We start from the raw sequence: 24,514 nt of genomic DNA, 5'->3' as shown, positions 1-24,514 counted from the left end.
AGTGACTCATTACAGCACGAAGCAGAGTGCTGCTTGTAGCACTGCCGATAGCGGCCAACAGCATCCACTCTGCCGGTGCCGGCACAGAGGAATTGCAGAGACCTGCTATTAATCAATTTCGTTAGCGCATGACTGGCGTGAAGCAGTCAGCTCTCCAGTACGCAGGAAGAGGAAAGCACATCTTTCTCAAAGTAGATAAATGACTTCAGAGATGGATAGTACCTTCTGTCAGATCCTGTATTTTGGAATAGGGCACCTTATACCTTGACGACGGTTGCAGTTGAACATGCCCTCTGAAGCGTACGTTTTGCAGTGGTTCTCATTTTATTGTCAGGCAGGGTGTTCATGAGATGGCAATTGACTTGATTAGCTTCTGTGCAATCTGAAAACAGCCCCTCTGCTTTGGATATAAAAGATCATAGCATCCAAAAATCTAGATTCATTTGGAGCAGGGGTGTCCAGCTCAGTTTGAACCCAGGGCTGGATCCGGACCCCAGGGCTCCTCGTGGCATGGATCCAGCCCAAGACATGCAATGGTGGTGGTAGGGGCAGTTCATGTAGCATTGGCAGCTCTGGCACAACATGTACAGTGCAGCTCCATCTCCCACTGTGTACCCTGTGCCAGAGCTGCGGCTGCATACCCCATGCCATGGTGATGGCTCTAAGGGGCACATGGCAGCTCCAGCAGCCAAGAAGGTAGGGCTGTGGCAGTGGTGACAGGGGAAGCAGCTGGAAGGTGACTGGGGCCATGGCAACCGTCACTTGCTCTTCCGTCACTGATGACCATGTCCACTGGGGCCAAAGGACCCTGGATTCAGTGACAGGCCACTGTCCATGCTGCTCACACTCCCCAGCTTCCAGTGGCCTGCCAGGAGTCCGGCAGCCTGGACAGAGTGGCTCCATGAGCTGGCTCCATTCTGCAAGCCATGCACGTGACACCCCTTGTTTAAATTGGGGGTTGGCAACCTACAGTCCACAGGTTAGATTCAGCCCCCCAGGCAACTTCATGTGGCCCGGTTGTTGGGCAGTTGATTATTTTAATGGCAGGAGGATTCTGAGTCTTCAGTGGTTCCTGGATCACATATGCTCACTAGCAGTAGTTTGGCGCCTGGAGAAGTGGTGACCAAGTCAGAAGAGACAGTCGGACTGTGCTGTGTTATTTTAACGTGCCTTTGTGAAAAGGTTGTAGATACTTGATGTGGCACAATTTGTGGTGGGAAGGGGTTTGACCTTTAAAAAGTTGATAAGCACGTGGGACGGGATGTTTTTGCCTGAATAGCAGGTGGGTAACAAAGCCTGGTGTGTGCCTGGCTGACCCTGATGTTGAATTTCATTTACAAAGGGTATTTGCATGTCTGAAGAGGCACGGAAGCATCTTGGGCTCTCAACAGGCTGCCAGGAGTAGTGCTCCTATAAGTTTGTAGGGTGCTGTAGATGCCTTTAAAGTTGTCTTTAGATAGCGGTCATTGTAAATTTTTTTGGCCTGTGTGAAACACCATTGGTGGTCTTGTCCTGATTCTCACAGGACAAATATTCATGCTCCAAGCAGCTGCTACAATCGGTACCCAAGCTGAGGATGCTCAGAGACTGTAGATACATCTGGACATGGAAGGCAGCTTGCTGTCTGCCTGCTTGGGATCTTGAAGCTGATGTTGGAGAGATGCTGTGGCAGAAAGATCTCATTGTTGTGGCCCATGGTGTGGATCTTCATTGAAAGCCAGCTGTCCAGCACCTTTCCTGAGCGATGCGGTGCATTCATCACCTTCCTGTAGACAACGAATCCTCTTCCCCTTTCTCCTCCTGTGTACGTGTCCATGCCCCAGGCCTTTAGGGTTCTGGTTCTGAGCAGCCTAAACTCTCATGGCATCAGATGGGGTTGAGCTCAGTCCCTCGTCTATGACTGGCACAACCTGAACAGCAGTATCACGTCTTAGGCTGTGCTGATAGGAAGTAGATGTTGCTTCTTCCCCTTAAGGATTGTGGCTTAGGGGTTGATGATTTCTCCTTGCTTTCATACATGCTCCTGCTTTGAGGAGAGAAGCAGAACAGAATAGATCAGGCCTAAAGGCTTCTCAGCATCTGCTACTAAAGCCTTTAAGGAACAGTCTCCATCAAGCATTGCCTGCTTTTTACTGGCAAAAGGCAAATGACCTGCTCCCCTTTCCTGCCAACAATTTGTTCTCCTGGGAAAAACCATTAGGAGTTGGCTGCTTGGTGAGCTGGCTTCTGTAGGTGGATCAGGGAAAACTTATACCTCCTCAAGAGTAACTGCTGGAGCTGTGTATTGAATCATTCCAGGCGCAGTTTGGCTCACGCTGTTGGTTTTAGGCAGTTTGCTGCCTCTTAAACTGCTAGTACAAATATAATGCTCATCAGACATGCTAGACTTCCGGATCTGAAGTCACTAGACGCTGTTCCCTGTTTTCCGTCCGCCCCAACCTAACCCTGCTCTCTGCCCATTGAGTCCTTGGCATCTGCTGTAGCTGTCTGCAGAGCAGTCGTGTTTGGACAGCTATTTTCAAGTCACTTCCTGGTGAGCAACAGCTCATGTCATGTATACAACCAGCCTTGACTAGCTGCTTTGGATTGTGCTGCTTTTGGATCGTTTTTCTAGCGGTGAAAGGTCTTGTATCGCATGTGGCATCTTGATCAGTTCTGTACTTCCTGTCTTGCACAGCCATGAAACCTCACTGCCCAACAGAAGTTAGTCTATCTCTGTTCTCATTGATGGTTAGAGCGACTCTTTATCAGGGTCTGTTAACAGATATGTGGCCGTGTGTTTAATAGCAAGGAAGATGGACTGCAGCAGGGTTAGCTTGTTCTATATGGGAGACACTGAGAGAGCTGGGTGTAAATTCATGTGGAGCTCCTTTTAGTTGAGAGAGATCCCCTAAGCCAGTCTGAAAAGTGTATATCCTTGGAGCCATTTGCTTCTCAGCTGTGAGACCTCACAGTGCACTCCTTTGAGTAATAGAGTTTGAGCAAGGGTTGAGCAAAAGCCATTTGATCAGGGCTTGGTTAATATTTTACTTGCCATAAAACAACTTTGTGACCAACATGGGAAAAGAAAATCTTTCCTACTGAGCCTGGGAAACTTGCTGCTTTTCAGCTTGTGGCAATATTTTATCTCAAGTGAGTTGAACAGGTTCCTGGGGTCTGGGTCCTTGTCCCTCGGAAGATAATTCCTTTTGATTTATTTTTTCTTGTGTCTTGTACCTCACTATACAGCTCAGTGTGTGATGCTGAATCTGACCTTTTGCCATTTTTTTTTTAAATCTGTGGCATACAGTGGTCCTAAAAGCAGCAGCCTTGGCTTCTGTGTGCCATTGCTATAGTAATGCTAAATCAAATATATTAATCAGAAGGAAAGGCTCCTTCTCTACCGCCCCTCCCCACCCTGGCTGAAAAATCATCCTAACACCAGAGTTGAAGCTTTTGAGGGGTTTTTTTTGCCTTCTGCATCATCTAATTCACCATTCTGAGGCTGGTGCTGGAAAAGAGTCGACAGCTCACTGTATTATAGCTGTGTTGGCACTGCAGTGCTGGCAGAACTAAGAGGTGAAAAAAGCAAAACAGTCAGCTGATTGTGTGTATTCAGAATTTAGTCAATAAATCCACGAAGATGCCATTTTATGTAGTTGCTCTTCTACCATACCCAGCTCCTTCCCTCCTGTGGTGTCCTGGGCAGAAAGGGCATTTGTGCTCCAACTCGGATTCACTTTCCTTAAAGGAAAGGCAAGACCATTAAAGCATCCAATCTAACCTGTGTAACATCAGCTGTGGAACGTAGTCCCTCTAGTTCAGTGTTAATCCAGATAACCACTGTTTGGTTAAAGCCCTTCAAGGAGGACCACCAGTCTTGGATTTGAACACGTCAAGAGAAACTGCCTTACCGGGTAGCTTGTTCCAGTGGCTAAATTGCCTTTGCTGTCTTAAAAATAAAAGACTTATGCCTTCTTTCAGACCTGATTTTCAACTCTTGGATTTTGTTAAGCTTTTCTCTGTAAAATTAGGAGTCAAAATGCCCAGGATTTTTACTCTGTAAAGGTTTCTTCTCTACCAGAGTTGTCACCTTTCAATCCCTTTGATAAGTTAAATCAGTGGAGCTCACTGAAGAACATCTTCTTTCATCCTCAAATCATTATTTTTTGTCTCTTAAACTTTTCCATTTTTTTTGTATCCTTTAAAAAAAAAAAAAAAAAAGTGGACCCCAGAACTGTGTCCATGCCAACTACAGAGGAAAAATCATCTCCCCTACTTCTCCTTGCTACTCTCCCCTATATACGTGCCCACGGAGCATGTTAGCTCTGTTTTGCCCCAGCCGCATATTGCGGGCTCATGTTGAGTTTGCTCTTTTTTTAATCTTCACAGGGATGCAGGGCCTCGTTAAGATGCAGGCTCACTCTTTTCATGCCTTCTTGTGTGGCTGTTTTTTAGCCTGGAGGAAACCAGAGGTTGCAATGCCGACAAGTAGTGCCATCTTGGACATGTGAGCACATCTTCCTTGTAGAAAAGGAGGGTTAGAAGGGAACTCCAGAGGTCATCTAGTCCAACCCCCGATTAGACTTCTAATGGCCTCTAACATAGTAATTTATTTTATGCCCACTAAGGAATACCGTGCCCCATTTATTATTTCCTTTGGATGCTTGCCTCCCTCCAAGTACTCCTGTGTGTGGTGGTCTCTGGCACGGATACTATGCTACACCGTATTGCTCCTTCTCAGGAAGCAGTGAGGCCTAGTAATACTACAAAGCTTTTCCTGTAGAGCTGCGTGTGCTTATACTCCAAGGTCCTCTGATGGCAGAGCCCTCCTTTCTGTTGGCAGAGGTAATCCACCTCTGATAGGTGAGGGAGGGCTTGTACCACTGCCTGGCAGATGCATATGGCACCATTTGTGCAGGGTGAGGAACCAGTAGAAGACCTGGATGGATGCACACGCCAGTGGTTGCTGTCTGCTTGCCAAAATTTCTCTTGGCAGAAGCTGGTAAGGCTAGGACATAGCTTGACTTGTTGTCCCATGTTGGCAAAGAGCTGTGGTCACTTCAGCAGGGTTTAACCCCTTAGTTTTGTTGCCTTTGCCTTGAGCTTGGATTCCTTGGAAAAGAAACAACCTGTTTTCCTTGCCCAGAAAAGAGACGATGTATGGCAAAGCAAGCCCTTTGTTTCAGCCTCTGGAAGCAACCCGGGTGTTTGGCGTGCCTCGAGTGGTCCGTTCCTCCGCTCCAAATGCAGATGGATGTAAAAATAGAACTGGCATTTCTTAAGAGCTCAGCATTTTTGGATCAAAAGCGAGCTGTGAACCCTGGCTCTGCAGCCTTCCCCTCAGTGCAAGGCACAGAAAGAACAATCTGCTTGTTCAATTAGAAATAAAGCGCTCAGTGCAAGATGTGGCCCATTTTTCCTCCGTTGTATAGCGACTGCATTTACATGCAACCACGTCCCTGCCGGTAGACCAGCTCTTGTGACATTTAATGAAGGATGGGGTGATATTTGGCCCAAGAGACCATGCCTCACCCTGCACAAAGCCGACAGAAACCACAGAAGCTCTGATCAGGTTGCCTACCCGGGGAGAAAGGAATTAACTCATTTTTTACCATGTCAGTTATTACTCTAGTCTATCTCACATGCTTTCAAGCATGACTGTCTACACCAGGTGCAGAGAGGTGTCTCTTGTGTTAAAACCCAACGCAGCAAAACCTGTGCTAGAAAGGGGATGCTGGCCGTTTTTTGGTATTTGCTTCCCAAACCAATTTTACCTTGATCTGAAATTAGCCAGCTGATCTCTAGACTAGGGTACTATACTCCTAAAGGCTTGCATCTGCGGGGCCAGGGGCGTGTTGCATTATTGTGTAGATCTGGCGGAGGAGGCATCTTATGCCAAGTTTCCCACATGGATTCTTTTCCAAATCATTGCTAAAGCCTTGTAAATCTTCAGGGCAAGCTCCCATTTTTATGTAAATGGATCTGTGAATTTCAGAATCGAAGTCTTGTTGATTATATTTTTCCCCCCTTTAGTTATAGGCGGCATGGGCGGCGAATACTGTTGGTTCTAATTACTTGGCTCTTGCTTCTACCTAGATCCATCAAGTGAATTTTTCACTTAGAAAATGTGACATTTTAATATTCAGCATGGAATTAAAACTGCAAACACGCGGTATTAAGCCTAACCAGATTAGACAACTCTTGATCCATTGTGTAAAGACCCTTTGTCTCTTGGAGGGAAAGAACAGTCTTTGAACTGTAATGCATTCAGATTATCAAAATGTAGGTTGAGATGGACTTAACTGGAATTTTAAACAAGCTGCAGTTTCCTTTCCTGGCTGAAACATGGAGGAAAAGGTAACCTCAGTGAGTTGGGAGAGAGGGTCAGAGATGGGAATGGGCAGCAAGCAACAAAAGAGTACCTTTCTGTTCGGGCTGATGGGCTAGTATTGTCTGCAGATGGTATTTTCCAAGAGTAAGCCACATGGTTGAGAAGAGGATTTCCACATGTGAGTCCAGGCGCTAGGGGTAAAATGATCGCTGCCTTGAATGTGGAGGTTTTCAGTATCCTGATGTAATGGTTAGGATTTGCATTTGGCACGGGGACGTGCAAACCTAGCCCTGCCTGGCTGCATCTGGGGGAGTTGGCTCATTGGTGTCACTGATAACTCCTACATGACCAGGCCACAGCCAGCGCCAACCACCGCAACACAAGAAATTTTGGGCTTGGCACATGCTCTGCATCCTAGAAGATAGCACCACCCTTTAATCCCGCGGGGTGAGCTGTGCAAAAGGGTAGGGGTCTTCTACGCAGATCTCTTCTCCGTGGATCCCACTGACTGTCTGCAAGGTCCTGTGGGAGGCACTCCCACAAGTCAGGTTGGGCAGTCAGGACTGGCTGGAGGATCTTCTTATTCTGGCCAACTCATCAGAAGCCCTGTTTCATTTCCACCAAGTCTGAGCTGCTGCATCCTTCCCTTGACACCATCTTGCGGCAGTCGCCCTGCATCCAGGGTCCACTTTGGCTTGAAGCTAGAGGGGATCTTGCAAAGAAGTAAATCTAAAGATTGTGGCATTAATGGACCTCAGACTGATCCATGATCTACATTTGCTCTGCACCAAGTCTCCCTGTTCGCTGTGCATCTGTACTTTGTTGCACAGCATTTCCAGAACAACTATGAATATGATTTGGGCCCCCCCGCTGCATCGCGGCTACACTCTTCCTTCGAGCGACGGCTGAAGGCAGCATTTGTCAGATCCATACAAAAAGGCAGCCAGGGAATGTCGTGTGAAATCGGATTCTGTTTGCAGCGTGGCGCACGCTTTAAAAGTTCATGTAGGAAGTCGTGTCTTGACTTGAGCTGTCTGTGCCAGGAGCTGCCGGTTTGGAAGCTGGTGGCTCGGCTTTCCTGAAAGAGAGCTGGGTTCAAAAAGAAAGCAATAATAGAAATTGCTGCACCTGGGGATTAGCCAAAATGCTATGCTGGGAGGTGGGGGATCCTCAGTCATAGAGACCTGTGATGAGATGGTCAAGTTACCTGACTTTTAGTTTCTCTACAGTCTCCATTGTTTGCTGCTGCTGCTTGCGTATGGGGCTGGGAGGGGGACATTTCTTGGCTTTTACTGAGTGCTTTAGAAGCAGAACAGCGATACCTGGGCCCTGCTGCTCTGTGCAGATCTGACTGCCTTTGATCTGCAGTGGCATTGGATGGGCAGCATGCAGGGCGCACAGCTCCTCTTTCTCTTCTTCTGTTCTCTAGCCCTCCTCCCCCCAGACTAATTGCAGGAATCACTTAAACCACCAGACTGAAATAAGGAAGGAAACAGGGTCTCGTCAGCTTCAAATGAGTTCCTGTTTTTTCCTGATGGCTCCTTCCAGCCTGAGATGGCACAAGAATGGGAAGTGGTCTGCATGATAAAGTGGGGAAAAGCGGGGTGGAGGGGCAAGTTGTCCCAGCTTGGCCACTGAGATGGGTCGCTTGAGACTGGCTTAATAACTGCCTTAGCATTCATATTTCCTGCTTGTGTCTCAGGGGAGACCTGACTTTACATCATGCTCTGAAATTAGATTAAAATGGTAGGGAAGCACAGACACTAATAAACCTAGGCTGTTTCTTAGAGGTGGGCAATTATTTCTGCTGGAGTGCCACTTAATGAGTTTTTGGGCAAGCTGTTGAGAGCTTCGCACATAAAATTGATGGTGAAATCATTTTAAGAAATTGTAGATTTAAAAAAGCAAAATCAAAATGTATGCTAAAAATCAAACATCTACTATAAAACACTTTAATTTTATTTCAAAAAATGATTTTTGTCCTGATTTGCGTTGTTTTTATGAGTAGTGTATATAGAGGCAAGACACTCAGTCAGGGGGAGGACTTCCCCATGCCCAGCAGGGCCATGCCAACACCCAGCCACCCGCTGCCCCAATTCGCAAGGAAGCACCTGTTTCTGCCTGCACCCCAACGTGTCCCTCAAGAGCTACCTGCACCCCAAAGCTGCCTGCACCCCCACCCTTCCCATCCACACATGTTCACAAAGCCTGGGGAAGCCCAGCAGCCCCCTCCAGCCTGCCCCACCTCCTCCTCGGGGCCATCCAGGCTTTGCCCACCTGCAGCCTAGGGGCTTCCCTTTCCCCCGGGAGGAGCCCCAACCACAGCCCTGCAGTGCTGGGGGCAGCCTCACTGGGGCAGATGGGATGGGAGCCATGCTGGTTGCAGCTGGGAGGTGGCACGTGGCTGGGCCAGCTTGCAGCACTATGGGGCAAGGCAGGAGGTGGAAGTGGAGATGGAGGTGGAGCTGGGGCCAGGACTGGGGCTTCACCTGGTGGGAGGTGCTGAGAAAGCTCTGCTGCCCCTGGGCATAGGTGCGGAGCAGCTGCCACACGGTCCTAACGCCTGGGCCAGCTCCTGCCAGCCGTAAGCCGCAGGCATGCATAGCGCCACTAGCCCATCCTGAGGGGGGGACACCGGTGCCAGGTGAGTGCAGCTGCTTTTGCCCAGAGTCCCCTGCGATGCCACCAAAGGCTGAAGCCAGAGCTGCTGCCCGCCCATGGGCCAAATAGAATCAATTGGCGGGCTAGATATGGTTCATGGGCAATATCTTGCCCACCCCTACTGTATCTGCATGCTTATTTTGTGCAGGTGAGATTCCAGCACAGACGGACATATTTAAGCCACCTCACTGGTACGAATGATAGTAAGATATGGCAGCCCAGGCTTTTCTAGGCTAATGGACCCATTCCCAATTATTTTTCTGACACAGCCACCTAGATTAAAGCTGGCTGAGGAAAACCTGCTTATGCTTCCTAGTTATTTTGCAGACCTGTCCTTCAGTGTTGAATAGCCATTAACAAGGGCATGATGTAGGTTTAAGACTAGCTACACCTGCTTGTCTTGAAGTGCCGCTGTCACCAGGGTGGAACATGGGAACTGGTTTAATAGAGCACAGGTATTTATAGGCTACCAGGAAAAGTGTGGATGCTGAAGCAAAGGGTGGAGTGAAGCTCAGATAATGATAAAGATCAAGATGCTATTCAGGCATCTGAGTAAATGGCATACAGGCTCATCACCTCACCCAGCATAATCTTTTCTCCTGAATGGGTGCAGGTCGTGAAGATGGGTGTAGCATGATCTGTCTGAGAACTGAAGTGACTACAGGTGACCTGTTCACATTCAAGTACGGATACGATGGCATGAGTCTCATCGTTGAGTACCGTGGCATGAATATTCATGATATAGTTGGCTCCCTTCTCTTTGCAGCCTTGTGCATTTTACAATTTTTAAATGGCTTTGTGGCAACCGGCACTTAAGCTAGGGACTTCATTAGTCTTTCATTTGTGTAGCAGGTTTTAAGAGTAAAATTGGGTAAACTGGTCCTTGATAGCTCATTTGATCTGATCATTCACTTTAGGGAAAAACTGTCTGGTTGTAATGATTTGGCACTGCTACCTCTCCTAGCTTTCCCCTTTTGTTGGGGATACTGGGACAATGTTGGAGTTTCCTGTTCCAGTCTGGTATCTAAAATTGTTCTTTTTCTCTCTCTCCTAGTGGGGAAAACCTCCTTGATCACCCGGTTCATGTATGACAGCTTTGACAACACCTACCAGGTAAAATGATGCACTCTTTCTTTTGGGCCCTGATTTTGCCAAACCCCTACTTGCATGAGGATTCCCATGACCTCAGTGGGCAAAGGTTTCCATATCAAGTAGCTCTGGCTGTATTTTAAAGCTTTATACATGTGGAACTGCTCCCTCTATCTGGCATCTTTATATCACATTAGAACATGCTTTGAGGAGTTGAGCAACAGTGCATAGCCCTTCTCCAAGATGATTCCTGTGATATAAATGGGCAATTCCATCACCAAGAAATGTAGCTGGCTTCATCTCTTTGGATAATTCTGCAATTTCCTTTAATTACGTACCACCAAAACTTCATAGACTAAAACCCATCCCTTTACCAATCACTGGGATCATATTAATAGAGTGACACTGAACTCCAGTTGTTCCTGTTGATGCTCCCAGAGTTACCGTAAGTCTGTGTGTGTGTGTTTTGGGGGTAGGTGCTTCAAAATTCAGTGTTATGTCCTGGTGGTGATGGGATTTGGTAGCACTGAGCACGACAGCAGTGGATGATTATTAGAGTGGCACTGTCTCATGCTTTGTATTTAACTCATGGCATGCTTGCTGAAAAACCTCACCACTGCTGGTATAAGCATACCCTGACTGTTTCAAAGCAGTCTGCCCAGTCAAGCTAAACTAAAGAGCTTGCAACAACCTGTAAACCCAATATGTGAATTGTGGCAAACACCTCAGTTTAAAAGAGAAATGTCCAGCACTTCTGCCATGACTGATAGTGATCATAAAATCATAGAGAAGTAGGGCTGTAAGGGACCTCTGGTGGTCATCTAGTTCAGCCTGAGGTACAGGATCATCCCTATCCAAATCACCCTATAAAAATTCTTAAATTCTTACTAAAACTGCAGTTGATCCTGACACAGTGTAACACAAAATGCCCTGACATGCCATAGGTAAAGCAGGGGGACCATAGAAGTCTATGCCCTGCTTCCATAAAAAGGTGGTTTATATACTTCCAAGAGATCCCAGGAAGAGGCCATGCCCCCTCCTACAGACAAAAGCAAAAAACCCCACGGTGGGTGTGTCTGCATGTTCATAGATTCATAGATTGTAAGGGCTGGAAGGGACCTTGCAAGATCTTTGGATCCAGCCCCCTGCACTAAAGTTCATTAACTTGTCATAATTGCAGCACATTAAGTTTAGTACCTGCAGTGACGGGTACTAACTTAATGCGCCATAATCGGCGCTACTGCACATTAGTGCAGATAGACACTTTTTATGTGATGCTAGTGCACACTAGCATAATTGTACTGCACATTAGCATTAATGCCAACCGCGCTAATACGCAGTAGAACTAGTCTTCTGCGCATTAAGCATCTCATGTAGACGCATCGAGTCTAGACTGATCTGACCATGGGGTAAGATTCCTTCCTGACTTTGATAGGGTATGGGCTGTTGTTAGTAATGGAAGACTTTGGTCAAAGTGATTGCGGGGGATGGTAAAGGTACTTTGGAAGTGTTTTCTGTGAAGAGCTGCAGTATGAATTACACTGGTATGACTGCTAACCTGCTTCTATAACTGTTGGCTCTGCAGGCCTCAGCTGGATTCTCAGCAGGGTGACCTGAAATTCTGGTGTGAGAATTACTGCTGCTGAATGAGCGAGGGTGAACCCAACTTTTTCCATCCTAGACAGTTTACAGGGTGTGCAGCCTAGAGAACCAGGTTTTGCTTGCTGACTCGACGTGTTTGCTCCAGTGGCCATGAAACCCAAGTATCACTTGCCCAGAGCTGCTTCACAGAACAAACCCATGTTTCATGACTGACTTAGTGCAGCCGCTTCCCCATGTACTGATCTTTTTCTTAAGAGAAACAGGCCATGCCTGGAAGAATGCTGGGTCTTTGTTCAGGTTTTAAATAACTTATTGTTTGACTAAGATTTGAATAAGAACAGTTTAGGGAAAAAACAATCTATCGATTACTATGTTCCTCTGAACGGTTTCCTGCCTGTTTCTCCAATAACTTCTCATCGCTCCTGCTAGGCAAGTTGGTCGGATCTAAATGCAGGTTCCCATTAGCAGAGCTTTTGTGGCGTGTGCGTACTCCGGTCGTCCTACATCAGCTTCCCCCAGGAGCAAACATCCTGACGAGTTCTGGCCGCTGTAATTACATGGACGTGTTGAAGCAGTTCTTTTATTTAATCAACTCTCCTTTCCCACGGAACTTTTCTCGTTCAGCTCTGCTCTTTTCTCTGTGGAACACGTGTCCTAGTTTTCACATGGAGAGCTTTGACCCTCAGTGTTTTATGATAATGGAGCTGTCGCCACAGGAGGCCAGTCCGCCATGACAAACTAAATGATTGCAAAGCGAGTGAGTGGGACTGAAAACAGCAAGAGGAGTCTTAGGAGCTTATCAAATAGCTTCAATTTAACTGTCATTGGCATGCCTCATTAAGTATTGCCAGACATTTGTATGGTACCATTCATCTAGGGACCCCAGTGTCTTACAAACAACTCTGAGATAGGGAACATTTTCCACACTTTTATGGACCTGTAATGGCGCTGGGTCACAAGGTCGTGTCACATATTGGTGTCAGAAGGAGAAACCAGATTCCTTCATGCCCCATGCCAAGCTCTGGCTAGTATAGCCCATTCACAAGTCTAGTCCAGACTCTTGTAATCAGTGTGTTTAGTTGTAGCTGGAGAAGACTTGACTCACAGCTTGATCTCTCTGGACCTTTCCAACGAATCCTGGATACCTGTTTCTGAATCCTGCCACAGCCAGTTGCAGAAAAGCATGTCGGCATCAGTTACCGCACAGGAAGTTTGGACTTGATGTTTTCTGTGGGTGTCTTATTCCTGTGCTGCAAAGTAAGAGCCTATTGACCCATGCCTTATTCATAACCTGATCTATGGGAAAGCAGCACTTGTGTGCGCTCACAGTTGAGCAGAGGGTTCCCAGTGTGAATGAGCAACAAGTGACTGAAAGAGGCAGCCATGTAGATGCACCTCGCTGCTGGGTGGTAATGAAAGGCCAGCAGTAGCAAAGAGTGAAAACCCCCGCAGTATCTTTAAAGGACAACTTAGTGACCGCTTCCCCGTTGCTTCTCGTGTGCTCTTTGTAAATGATGCTCTTCTCCAAAGGCATGTTTTGGCTCTGCTGCCAAATACAGCCTCGATGTGGGAACTCCTGGAGGGGTATTCTGTAGCTGCTGTGTGAGAAGACTTGCCAGGCAATAGCAATGGTCCTCCCCTAAATCTGTGTAGGGATGGACAGGGCATGATCAGGGACCCTGGTTTAATTCCTTGTTTGCCACAGGCTCCCCATATGACTCTGGGCAGGTCAGTTCACAGTCTGTAAAATGGTGGGGGCACTGAAATTTCGGTGCTGCGCAGCGGTGCTGTGAGAATAAATGCTTGGCCAGGTGCTCGCATTCTCTTGATGGAGGCGGTGTAAATCCTTACATGGATAAAGTGGAGAGGGTTTTTTCTCTTCCAGTTCAGTCTGGTTGTGCCTCACAATGCGCCTTCTGTGGAACCTGCCGACTCATTAACTCCTTGCTATGTGAAGAGATGGGGCCTGCTCTCCCTTTACTTATCTGCATCTCCATTTATTTTCATGTCCGATAGCAACCCCTGAAGCTTTACAGCATCCTAACTTTTCCAAGTCTGCCAAACCCCACTACAGGCTTTCCCAGTCTGTCTGCAGCTGGGAATTAGCCCAGAGGCGACTTATCTTCCTTCTGTCATGAGTTTGAACGGGAGGCACAGCCTCTGTCTTTGGATGGCTGTACAAGTTTTACTGCATTAGAGGTTGTGGCTCAAGGCGTGCTTGTATCCTTGTGTTCGTCCTCTGCTGTCACTTCCTTGTATCGTTCCAATATGGCCAGAGCTGTACATCTGGCCAAAGACGGCTTGCCCGCCTCTGCTCGTTATATCTCCACAGGTTATTGTGCCGCGTTAGATGGAGTCATTTCCTATGCTCCAAGTAGAGAACATTGCCAATGAAACGCTCAAGTCATGGGGGACTCGAAATATTTGCTGTCAGTTGTAATGTTCTAATTACCCCCTTCAGAGAGAAGAGAGACCTTCACGAGTAAAAGGACAATTTTCCTTAATGCCATCAGCTCCATGCTCAGCCCTTAGCATAACCCTGTGTTTACAGGGTGGGATTGGAAGGGCATTAGGAGTCTCCAGGCTTAATTCCTTGTGGGTCAAGAAGTTTTGCAGAGGTGAGTCTGGCGTTCCCACCCAGCTGAAAAGGGCTTCTCACCGCCCTGACCCTCAGCATTTTGGCTGTCTTGCTTGCCCCAGGGGGAGGCACAATGAGATGAGGATCCGCACCAACTTCACACCGTGCCCCAGGGGCCCCATCTGTTTGCCCTTGGAATCAGAGGTGGCAAAAACCTCTCAAGTCATCAAGTCCTTTCATTAGTCAAGATGAACTAATGACATGTTGAATGTCTCACCTCTGACTCCAGAGAGGTTTAAACAGCCCTACTGCTGTCCTCTCATCATTTAAGCCTGGGACTAATTTGAGGAATGTCCTTCAGTGCACCCTGTGACCGTGGGCAAGTGGTTTGTATAAACCATGCTGGTGCCCCGCATGTGCTTGAAAGGAGGCTTTTCAGTGGTTTCCAAGTTCAAGGTCCCTGAGCATCTGGCATCGACCAGTCTCAGCACGAGGAAAATGTCCAGTCTTTCAGATCAGACTGTCAGGAGCTGCTCTGCACACCGAGACATGATTATTAGAGAGAGAGCTTCTGGTTCAGCTAAACTATTATTACAACTCATGTAAGAACAGCCCCAGCCCCCAGGCTGTCTGCGCTGTTTCTCTACTGAATCTTCCTGCATCTTTTGGGAAAACATCTTCGATGAATGAAAGGCTTTTTAAACCTCTGTCCTGGAACACAAAGGAAACCTGAGGGACAGGGAAATATTCCAGTTTAAACAGTTTTTTGCATCTTATAGGGGGAGGTTCCTAGCCTGTCTGCTTTATGCTTTCTACCATGTTTCAACTCCTCTGCTCCATGATTTTTCTACTTTTATAACAGACTCAATGCTCATAATTCCCCACAAGGCATGCCAAGACCTTAGAAGTTTTTCAGATTTTACAGACTTGGTCTTGGACAGGTTTCACTGCAACTGCCCCAAAAACGTTCATACGTACTTGATATTATGATGGCGTCATCTTCACTCTTCTGCATTGTGTAAGGCTTTCAGGCTTTTCTCCCTTTGTATTTAATTTCAGATGGCACAGGGGAATCTATAAAATTTCAGGGAGAGGGGAGCTTTCTCCGTGGCAAGCTTTTAATATAGTTTATCAGAACTGTTTAGCAAGTGAAGCTGGGAGTAATGTTTCACTGAATCAGTCTGCTGCTCTTCCCCCCCACTCCCCTGGGGAGTCTGTGCATTTTGGCTGCTTTATCTCTGTAGCTTTGGCATCCTTCTCTTTTGGTGATGTAGAAAAGCTTGCAGGACCTCAGCATTGGGATTATACCCTTGTTTCTTCTTTATACACCTTGCTCTAGTGTCCTGACACCTGCTGGCCTACTCTAGCAAGGGAAACCCATTTCATTGTGCAGCGAGCTGCCAAGGGAAATTGAGTTGGATCACGCGGATTTTATTTTGCAGCTATCTTCATGCACTGATGAAGGCCAGCTGATTGCATATATGCAATCCAAGATGAAGGGGGCAAGCTACTGGAAAATGTTAAATCCCGTAATAAGGAACTGTTCTTGTGATACAGAAGCATCAGTAGAATTGGGATTATCATGGTATTGCGGACTAAACTGCTGCTCCAGTGCAAGGAAGATTACCTTTTGATCTTGTTTCAGTTGATACCAGGTGATACTGTGCTCTGGGTCTTGGCTTCACTGATGGTGTTTAATGTTGGCACCATTTTTAAAGCACAGTCCAACAAACCTTTCTCCATCCAAGTAAGTAGTAACCACTGTGTCAGGTCAGTCACACAGCTGGAATACACAAGCCTGCAACAGAGATCTCCCTATCCCCAAACTATTCAACACAGCTGTACCAAAGGGGCAGAGACTTTGGGATCAGCTTTACAAGGGCAGTCGCAGCCTGTTAAGAGCTGTTCCCTTCCTTTGCCAAAGCTGATGGCTGGAATATTTTTAGTAGCTTCAGTAATATCTAAGTGCACAAAGCAAGCTCTGCAAGTGAACACATCTGCTGGGGGATGGGGAGGGAAATAAACAGCTGAAGTGTACACACAGTGTGGTTAATGTTAATTAAACACGTAACGTTTTTCATCTTGTAATCTTGCGCTGCTATGAGACTATTGCAGTAATTGACTCCTGTTGCATATTAACTCAGTTACTAAGAACCTTAAGGTTTCAAGTGGAACAAGCCCAGCACGTTTGCGAGTCCAAAGACCCTACGTCCTAAATGTGGCCCTGACTTCAGTTTGTCCCAGATTCTCTTCTGACATTCCTGTTTGAACGCCCTTACAAAAAATGGATCATCTTTTCTTTTTTCCAGTTGAAATAGACTTTTTAACTTCCTTTTTCTCTACAGGCAACAATTGGCATTGACTTTTTATCGAAAACCATGTACTTGGAGGATCGAACCGTGAGTAAGATTTTTATCATCCAGTTCTCTCTGGCTGGTTGGAAAGAATTTGGGGGGGTGGTTTGTCAGGAGGGCGGCATGCCGCATGGGGCTCTGCAGTAGCTTTGGCGGTCTAGAACTGGCCCAGTATGCCAGTAAGCAAGAGATCAATGGCTTGGGTTTGGTCCCTTGCTTCTACACTTAGTAGAGGCTGACTACTATGGAGGCAATTTTCTTTAACCATTCAGGTAGCGAGTACTTCGTGACTCTCAAGAGGATGTAGTGGTGGGTTTTTTGTGTGTCGGGGCATCCCATCTTGAATTGTCCTTGCTTTGGGCGATGATGCAGAGGTCGGGGCAGAGTCAGGCAAATGCTTGTCTGTGGCAGGGTTTGAAAAGTTCTCAGATCCGATGAGGGCTCCTCTTGCCTCCAGATACTTCTGGTGCTTAGCTGGGAGCTGACTACACATTGGATCATGCCTGGAGCCCTACGTTTGCACCCGATTCCTGTTTGCTTAAGCAGGAAGAGTTTTTTGCTGCAAATATAACCCACCAGTTTATGCTTATTTACTCTGTTTAGCATAGCCCCAGTCTCTGAAATTAAATCAGCGAGCCACAGACATTAACACTGTGGTTCAAATTTAGCTCAGATCTTTAATTAAGAAATGCTGCTGCAGTGTATATATTTGTACAATGCGTACATTTCTGGTATTGGATAAACCCACAGTGAATGTGACTGGATTTAAAATGATCCGACAACGAGCATATTCTTTTTTTTAAAAAAAAAAAAAAGCATTTCAGGCCTTTGAATGTCTTTCCCATATGATCTGTATGTTGTTTATAGAGTATCTTGCATATTGTTTTTAGGAACTGGATGGTAAGAAATTTCAGCTTGCTCTGGCTGCGTGTGATTCCCAAAGCGTTCCTTTGCATTGCTGCTAAACTTTTTTTTTTTCCTTTTTTTGGTGGCTTAATATCTAGCATTTTTCCTCTTTGGAAAAAAGCACATTAGCAGCTGCTCCAATGGCTTGACAGCAGCTAAAGACAGACTCAGTTAGAAGTGGCCTTCAGTCTGATTCTTCCAACCCCCACCTGCCCTACAGGTCTCCAGAGGCGACCCCTTGTGCCCTGGTGGCAGGGAAAATAGTAGCAAACCACAAACGGCTTCCATAGGCTAGCATCTACCTCAAATTTACCTTGGATTTTCCCACCCTGAGAAGGGAGCAATTGCATTCCCTGCCCTCTGGACCTGGGGAGGGAATCCAAGCAAAGCCAAACATCTTTCTAGATGAGAGACCCCACTAATTTAGCTATTGCTGGAGCCAGGGCACGGTGGGGGAGACGGCTTTTACCCCCAGCCCCCAAACAATCTGCTGCATGACTCTTATATTTTTATTTAGCTTTTTTAAAAAAAAAAAAAAAAGAAAAGAAAAAAGACAGTAAAGTTTCTTTATTCTTTTATTTTTAGTGGCAGTTTTGGCTTTTCCTTTAATTTTCTCCCACCACCCCCCCACAGATCAGGTTGCAGCTCTGGGATACTGCGGGTCAGGAACGGTTCCGCAGCCTCATTCCCAGTTACATCCGCGACTCGGCTGCCGCCGTAGTAGTTTACGATATCACAAGTAGGTATATTGCACCGGGGTTGACCTTTTTTTTTCTTATGTTTCTTGCTTGTTTGACTGATTTTGTTAGGTACGGTTGCAATTATGGGACACAGCAGGTCAAGAGCGGTTCAGGAGCTTGATTCCTAGCTACATTCGTGACTCCACTGTTGCAGTTGTTGTTTATGATATCACAAGTGAGTGGGGGGAATTCTGCATTTCTAATACTCTGCTCTTTCATCCTCTTAACCCGGCTTTGCATGCCCTGTCACAGTCATGTGCTCGTTCTTCATTCTGGCATGAGCGGTGTTTCCTATACCATAGTCTAGTTTAAACCAAGCACCTGATAACAGCAATAAATTGACTGACTAATCCACCTTCATGCAAAAAGAATGTTTTAACCCTTTCCTATCACGTATCTAAAGCCCTGAGCACTGCCTGGCCTTGTTGTGCTTTACCGGCTCTTCTTGGGCTATCACCTCTATCTTTTGATGTGGTCTCAAACACCTGAAGCACCTGGCTATGGAGCTTTGAACTTTCCACGTTGGAGCTTTCACACTGCTAGCTGCAGCTTGCTTCGCTCCATTCTGCCCAAAATGCGGGCCCGGGCTGGGGAAGGATGTATGTTTTCATCTCCATTCTAATCTGTCACCTTCATGTTACAGTTTGTAAAGCTCCATGACTAAGTCTCTGCCCTTTTTTTTTAACAATTTGCTCTTTCATTCTTTACTAAGGTACGTACGTTTTTGAGGACTAAAATGTTACTGCTTCCTCCACCCCCAAGACTTGGTTAGAGGCCCATGGAAGCGTAATGAATTTAATTTCTGAAGAGACCTAACTTTGTTACAGGAGAAATTTCAACTTTCAGACGTTCTTTATTTTTTTCACTGGGTAGTGACCAAGTGAAATAGTCTGAATCAACACAAATGCAAAATGGGCTTATGAATAAAAAGGATAAGTACTAGAAAAGTATGGCAGGAATTATGGTTTTTTTAGCTACAAACTTACTTAAATTGTCGTAAGCACACTTTTTTTTTTTCCCCAATTAAGCTAAAATTACAGGTTAGCTGTGAACTTCAGATTTCTACTGACCTGATGGGTCCAGCACTCCTAAGTACTAAAGCAAAGCTTTATGGTGTTGGCCAGTGCCTGACTCTTAACTGGCAAAGACCTGCAGTATGTTTGCTATACAATTTAAGCCATTAATAAAACTACACTTGCCAAGAATTGCAACAGGGATCTCCCTGTTTAAGCCTAAGAAAAGCCATTGGCATCTCAGATTCATTTGCAATAGAAACTCTTTAATGACGGCTGCCATGCAATTCACTTTTCCCCTGGAACACAGTGTTGCAAACAAGGTTATGGTGCATCAGTAGTTAATGCCTAGCTCCTAAAAATTGTGCTTTATAGTTTTTAAATATTTATTTTACTAAAGCTGCTAGAATCCAAAAAGAAAGGATTTTTTAGCAAATATAAAGTGCCAAAGGACAGGTTAAGCTTTATTTATGTTTTTAGTGTGATGCAAATGATTCTGAAATTTTTTGAGGTTGGTGTTCAAGCAAAAAGAAGTTGTTGGTAATATTACCCAACCCAAATTTTGCTAAGAGAACAAACAAAAAACCAGGGACTGCACAATGATTAACCAACCCAAAGTGCATAATTGCTGTTAAATGCTTGCAAAAAGCCAAGATGCTGTAAGGATCTCCTGCTGCCGATGCTTACATTTTGATATTTAAGTCATAAAGATATTAGAGCAAATGACAGTGTTTTCCGACTCCCCATTTTACACACAAGATGTGTTCTGTGTTACAAAGAAATGGAAACTGCTATTAAAACTGTGGTAAAGTCTTTTTAGGTTGTGCCCTCAATTAAAGGCCACACATAATTGAATTAAGTTTTGTTACAGGTGCATTTAAAGGCAAAGAGTGAAATCCTAGCCCCCTTGAAACCAGTGATAAAATTCCCACTAGGTTGGCTGCAGTCAGGATTTTCAATCAGTGATTTGTCATAGTTTTAACAAGCCAGTTCCAGAGAACATGAAGACTTATGAACACATGTTAACGGTGATCTGAAAAGACTGTTTGCAGTGACACCCATCCCATTGTCGTGTTTCTTGCTAGATGTAAACTCATTCCAGCAAACCACAAAATGGATTGATGATGTCAGAACGGAACGGGGCAGTGATGTCATCATTATGCTAGTGGGAAATAAAACAGATCTAGCGGATAAGAGGTATGGCAAATAACTCACTTTTTCATGTTTTTGACTTTTATGGCCAGTCTGCTGCAGTTTTCCTCAGAGAGCGTTCTTTTTTTAAAAGTACATTTTTCATCTAAAATTTAATTTGCTTAGATTTATACCAAAGATGAGATGAATAGAAACGGTCTTGAACTTCTTAAATTTTACTTAAAACATTAAACTTCTTTTTGTCTTGATTGTGAACACACAGTATTGCACTTTGAAGGAAAAAACAGAATGAGCATGGTCAGGGAAAGGATTGGCCCAATTTTAAGTTGAGCGAAATAAAAAAATAACAAGCAGCATCAGCGACGATCAGTACACTAGGTTATTACTGCTCCAATGTAATAATCTGGATTGAACACCATTGAGTTTAAATGATCTTGTACCCCCTTAAACATCATGACACTTGAAGTCCACACTTGGCTTGGGTCTTTATTTGAAGGAACAATTTCTCTTGAATTGAGTGACTACAACTGTAAGTTGAGTGGAATTTTTATCCGCACTAATATCAAATGCTTGTGACTTTTGTACTGGTATTTAAACATTATTACCTGTTCATGGTGTAAGCGGATGTATGGCATCTTAATGGTAGTACCCTTAAGAATATACCGTTATTGTATCTTTGGACTGGGCTAAAAACTAAATATCCTGACAACAGTTTACCCTGTATCATAATGGAATATGTTGTAAGCTTGGGCCCAGGGCAAAGCTGTCAGGTTGGATGTGTTAAGTCCCTTAGCATGTTGCTGTAGATTCCCTTTGACCCTTGAAACAAAGTCTTTTGCTGTTGAGTTGACTGAGCGTGGATGTTCAAAACTGATCTGCCAATGCTTATAATAGCTTGAAAACCTAACATAGTAGTGCTTTGCTAAACATTGCTCATTAGAGTAACCCATAAAAGAGAACTGATCAAGCCGTTTAAGTATAGTTTCCTGGCAAGGGACTTCAGCAGCCAGCAACCATCCTAACTTTGTCATCAAAGGGCTGAGAGTTGCTATTTTGAACTGATGCTTTTGTAACATCCAGTGAAGTAGGTGGTTGTCTACAAAAGCCTTTGCCTCTCAAAAACAGTAAGTCTCTAAGGTGCCGCCCTGCCCTACTGTCTGCCATTTTGAACTAGGTGTATAGAAACCCAACTCGTGTTGAAGTATAGTACAATTCTTACAGTGGTAGCTGTCCTCAGCCAGCTTGAGTATCTGTTGGTTGCATTATAGTGGATAACTGGTGCGGGGGTAGGGGTGGGTTTTTTGTCAGCCTGTTTGCTTCTTTGCATCTAATGCCCTGTTATCTTCCCCAGGCAAGTGTCCATTGAGGAAGGAGAAAGAAAAGCCAAAGAGCTGAATGTAATGTTCATTGAAACTAGTGCAAAAGCAGGATACAATGTAAAACAGGTAAGTGACCACCGGCCAGCGTATGTTGAGCTACAGTGCTTGTTCTCTGCATGATCAACCAGAACATGGAGTGCTCCTTGGCCGTGGGAATAGAGTAGCCTGCTCAAGTACACTGGGACATGTATTCTCCATTCCATGTTCAGCAGATAAGCCTTCAGTTTGAAATGGTCATTTGCGGCACAGCAGGTAGAAGGAGAAGTGGTAAATCTCATGTATTCATCTCAGGGCAGAAGGAAGAATCTGGGCTTGAAACTGTTCGTTCCCAGAGTCTGGTTGCTCTAAGGCTAGCATTACAGGTTATGATGGCTGGGACTTTGGGTCCTGTGACTACACTACTATTTGGCTGTGTGACCTTGCCCAAGCCAGTCAGACTTAATGGTGTTTCCCAGTGTGGCTTAAATGTTGTGCAGTTATTTGGAAGGGCCTGTAAATGTAGATGTTTCTGGAAAATTTCCCCATTTCCTGCAGCTGGATAGAGGAAAATCTACTGGAAGACCTCCCAGTCGGGCAGGCTGATGTAGCAGCTTTTGATCGGCTGAGGTTTTTTTATGTTGCAAGATGGGATGTAGCTCATTAAAAACCATACTGTCAAATGATGCTTTTAATGCCCGCTGTACTACTAATTAGTAGTTGGTACTACTGCCAAACTAATACTTCAGCTACAAAGTGCCCTCGGTATGTCAAACAGCAGCTAGTTCTCACATATCTTAAACGGGCAGTCAACTTGAAACGTAAAGCAAATTAAGCCCGGTGCTAAGTGTGAAGGCCCACAGTTCATAAGGCCTTGTGAAGAGAAAATCCATTTAAATAAATCCAGGAGATACCAAGCTGCGTTCTCCAGCCAGAGCTTGATTTCTAACTTGGGCTTGGAGATGGTGGTTGAATCAAGTGAGCACAGTGTAGTGCTTATATAGGATGAGCTATGCAGGTTGTTTTCACTGTTGATGAAGAATGGTAGTGACTGCATATTTCTATACATGACCCCTTTTTTGGAGTGGGACTAGGCCACAGTTCTTCTCTAATGAAGGGGAGATTCTGTCCAGGCTTCAAAACCCAGCTGATGCTGTTTTGAGTGTTGGCTGGAATGGTGTAGGGACTGGAAGGAACAATGAATCGCAGAAAAGCAGGGCTAGCAGGGGCATCTAGTCCAACCTCCTGCTCAAGGCAGGAGCCAGCCCTAGCTAAACCATTCCAAACAATCATTCCTAAGCCTTTAAACCAAGTCCCTTGCACTGGAAAGCATTTACCCAGAGTCCTAACATTTTTCCACTCCTAACATGTATGAAGGGTCACCTAATACACTACAGCTGCAAGACATCCTGGGCTTTTGGGGGTGAGGGGTGCAGCCCTTTAATTAGAGCAGCTCCAAGAGCTGCTCTAAGCAAAGCGCCCAGAGCGTCTCGTGTATCAGCACTCCTGCACTGAAAAATGGCAGCGGGCATGCTTTGACCTAAAGCTTGTTGAACGAGCTTTAGTTAAAGCTCCCCCACCACCATTTTTCCAGTGCAGGTAAGCTAATACACATTATGCTGAAGTCTAGAGTGCAGCAATTACCGTGCTGCAGCAGACTTGCTTAATCAGGTTTGCTCCAACATGCTGTAATTATAGCGCATCCAAGCAGCCTCGCTGCATGTATATAGGTGCCCCCTGTGCTAACCAGCCAGATGCATCATACCACAGATCAAAGCTGGGGAGACCAATGGCCTGCTGTTCCTCTGACAAGAAAGAAATTATTGGATAATATATGCTCACCACACCTAGGAAGGGGACAGCTGGACAGTTGCAAGCTGGGTCCTCGATGCAGGCAATAGTTTAGAAGATTATGCTGGCAGGAGACTTCTATGATATATCTAAGTTTCATCTTGACATAAAATGTGAGTATTGTAGTGAATAAAACAATGCACTTATACTGACCACACCACAATGATCATATAGCTGATTGTACTGGAAAGGTAGATCCATTTCATTTAATGTCTTAAAGACAAACTTCAGCTTCTTGTACGCTCTAGCTCCACTGTTATTGAGGGGCAAGTTACTCCACTTATCACTGGTAAGAACGTTCACACAGGCAGTTACCACTGAGGACCTATAAATTCATGCCCTTGCTAACCTTGTATTTTGTTTGTGTGCCATCCTCTAAGACCAAAGAAGCCCAGAGAGATCATTTGACAACTGGAGGATGGATTTTCCTTTGGGTTTTGATCAAAGACAGATTTCAATTTTTAGGGTCTTTTTTAAAGCTGCTTTTCCAATTCTGTGAAAGAACCTTCCTGCAATTTCTGTTTTTCTCCAGTCTAATCAGTACCTGCTACCATAGTCTCCATAGAAAAGACTCTTCAGTTAATCACCTGCTTCTCCATTTTCTGTGCTTTTCTTCAAATAATCTTGGATTATTTTCCTTTGGTGCAAACAGAAATTCTTCTCTAAACAAAGTAGGGAAACTTGTGATGGGTATAAGTCCTAGGTCTGCAAAAAGCACTGTTTTTACTAAGACAACATGAATGGAGGCAGTCAAGTTTGACCTTCCTCTGACTGATAACTTCTGTTCATAATAAAGTGCTGTGTGTTGGCTCTGCAGAATAATTACTGTCAAACTTAATCTTCCTACAGGAAGGTGATTCAAGTGTCAAATTGTTTTACATTTGGTTATATAAAGTGAAA

General features: G+C 45.2%; 1 protein-coding gene across 2 annotated transcripts in view; it reads left to right on the top strand.

Annotated features, from left to right (window-relative positions):
• The window catches only part of RAB6A (RAB6A, member RAS oncogene family), an 80,391-nt gene that overhangs the window by 40,387 nt on the left and 15,490 nt on the right, over positions 1–24,514 (top strand). Inside the window, exons 2-6 of one of the 2 annotated variants that reach the window (XM_090030795.1) lie at positions 10,029–10,087; positions 16,589–16,642; positions 18,313–18,418; positions 20,342–20,453; positions 21,760–21,853. In XM_090030795.1, the coding sequence (XP_089886921.1) occupies positions 10,029–10,087; positions 16,589–16,642; positions 18,313–18,418; positions 20,342–20,453; positions 21,760–21,853 (425 nt within the window). Of the gene's footprint in view, positions 1–10,028; positions 10,088–16,588; positions 16,643–18,136; positions 18,243–18,312; positions 18,419–20,341; positions 20,454–21,759; positions 21,854–24,514 lie in introns of both variants that reach the window. The other variant, XM_090030794.1, reaches the window with a different exon arrangement.

The sequence above is a fragment of the Crocodylus siamensis genome, chromosome 1 (genome assembly GCF_052110815.1).
Source record: "Crocodylus siamensis isolate JL-2025a chromosome 1, ASM5211081v1, whole genome shotgun sequence".
NCBI lineage: Eukaryota > Metazoa > Chordata > Crocodylia > Crocodylidae > Crocodylus > Crocodylus siamensis.
The sequence above is the reverse complement of the archived record's forward strand: the minus strand, read 5'-3'. Positions and strand labels throughout refer to the sequence as shown.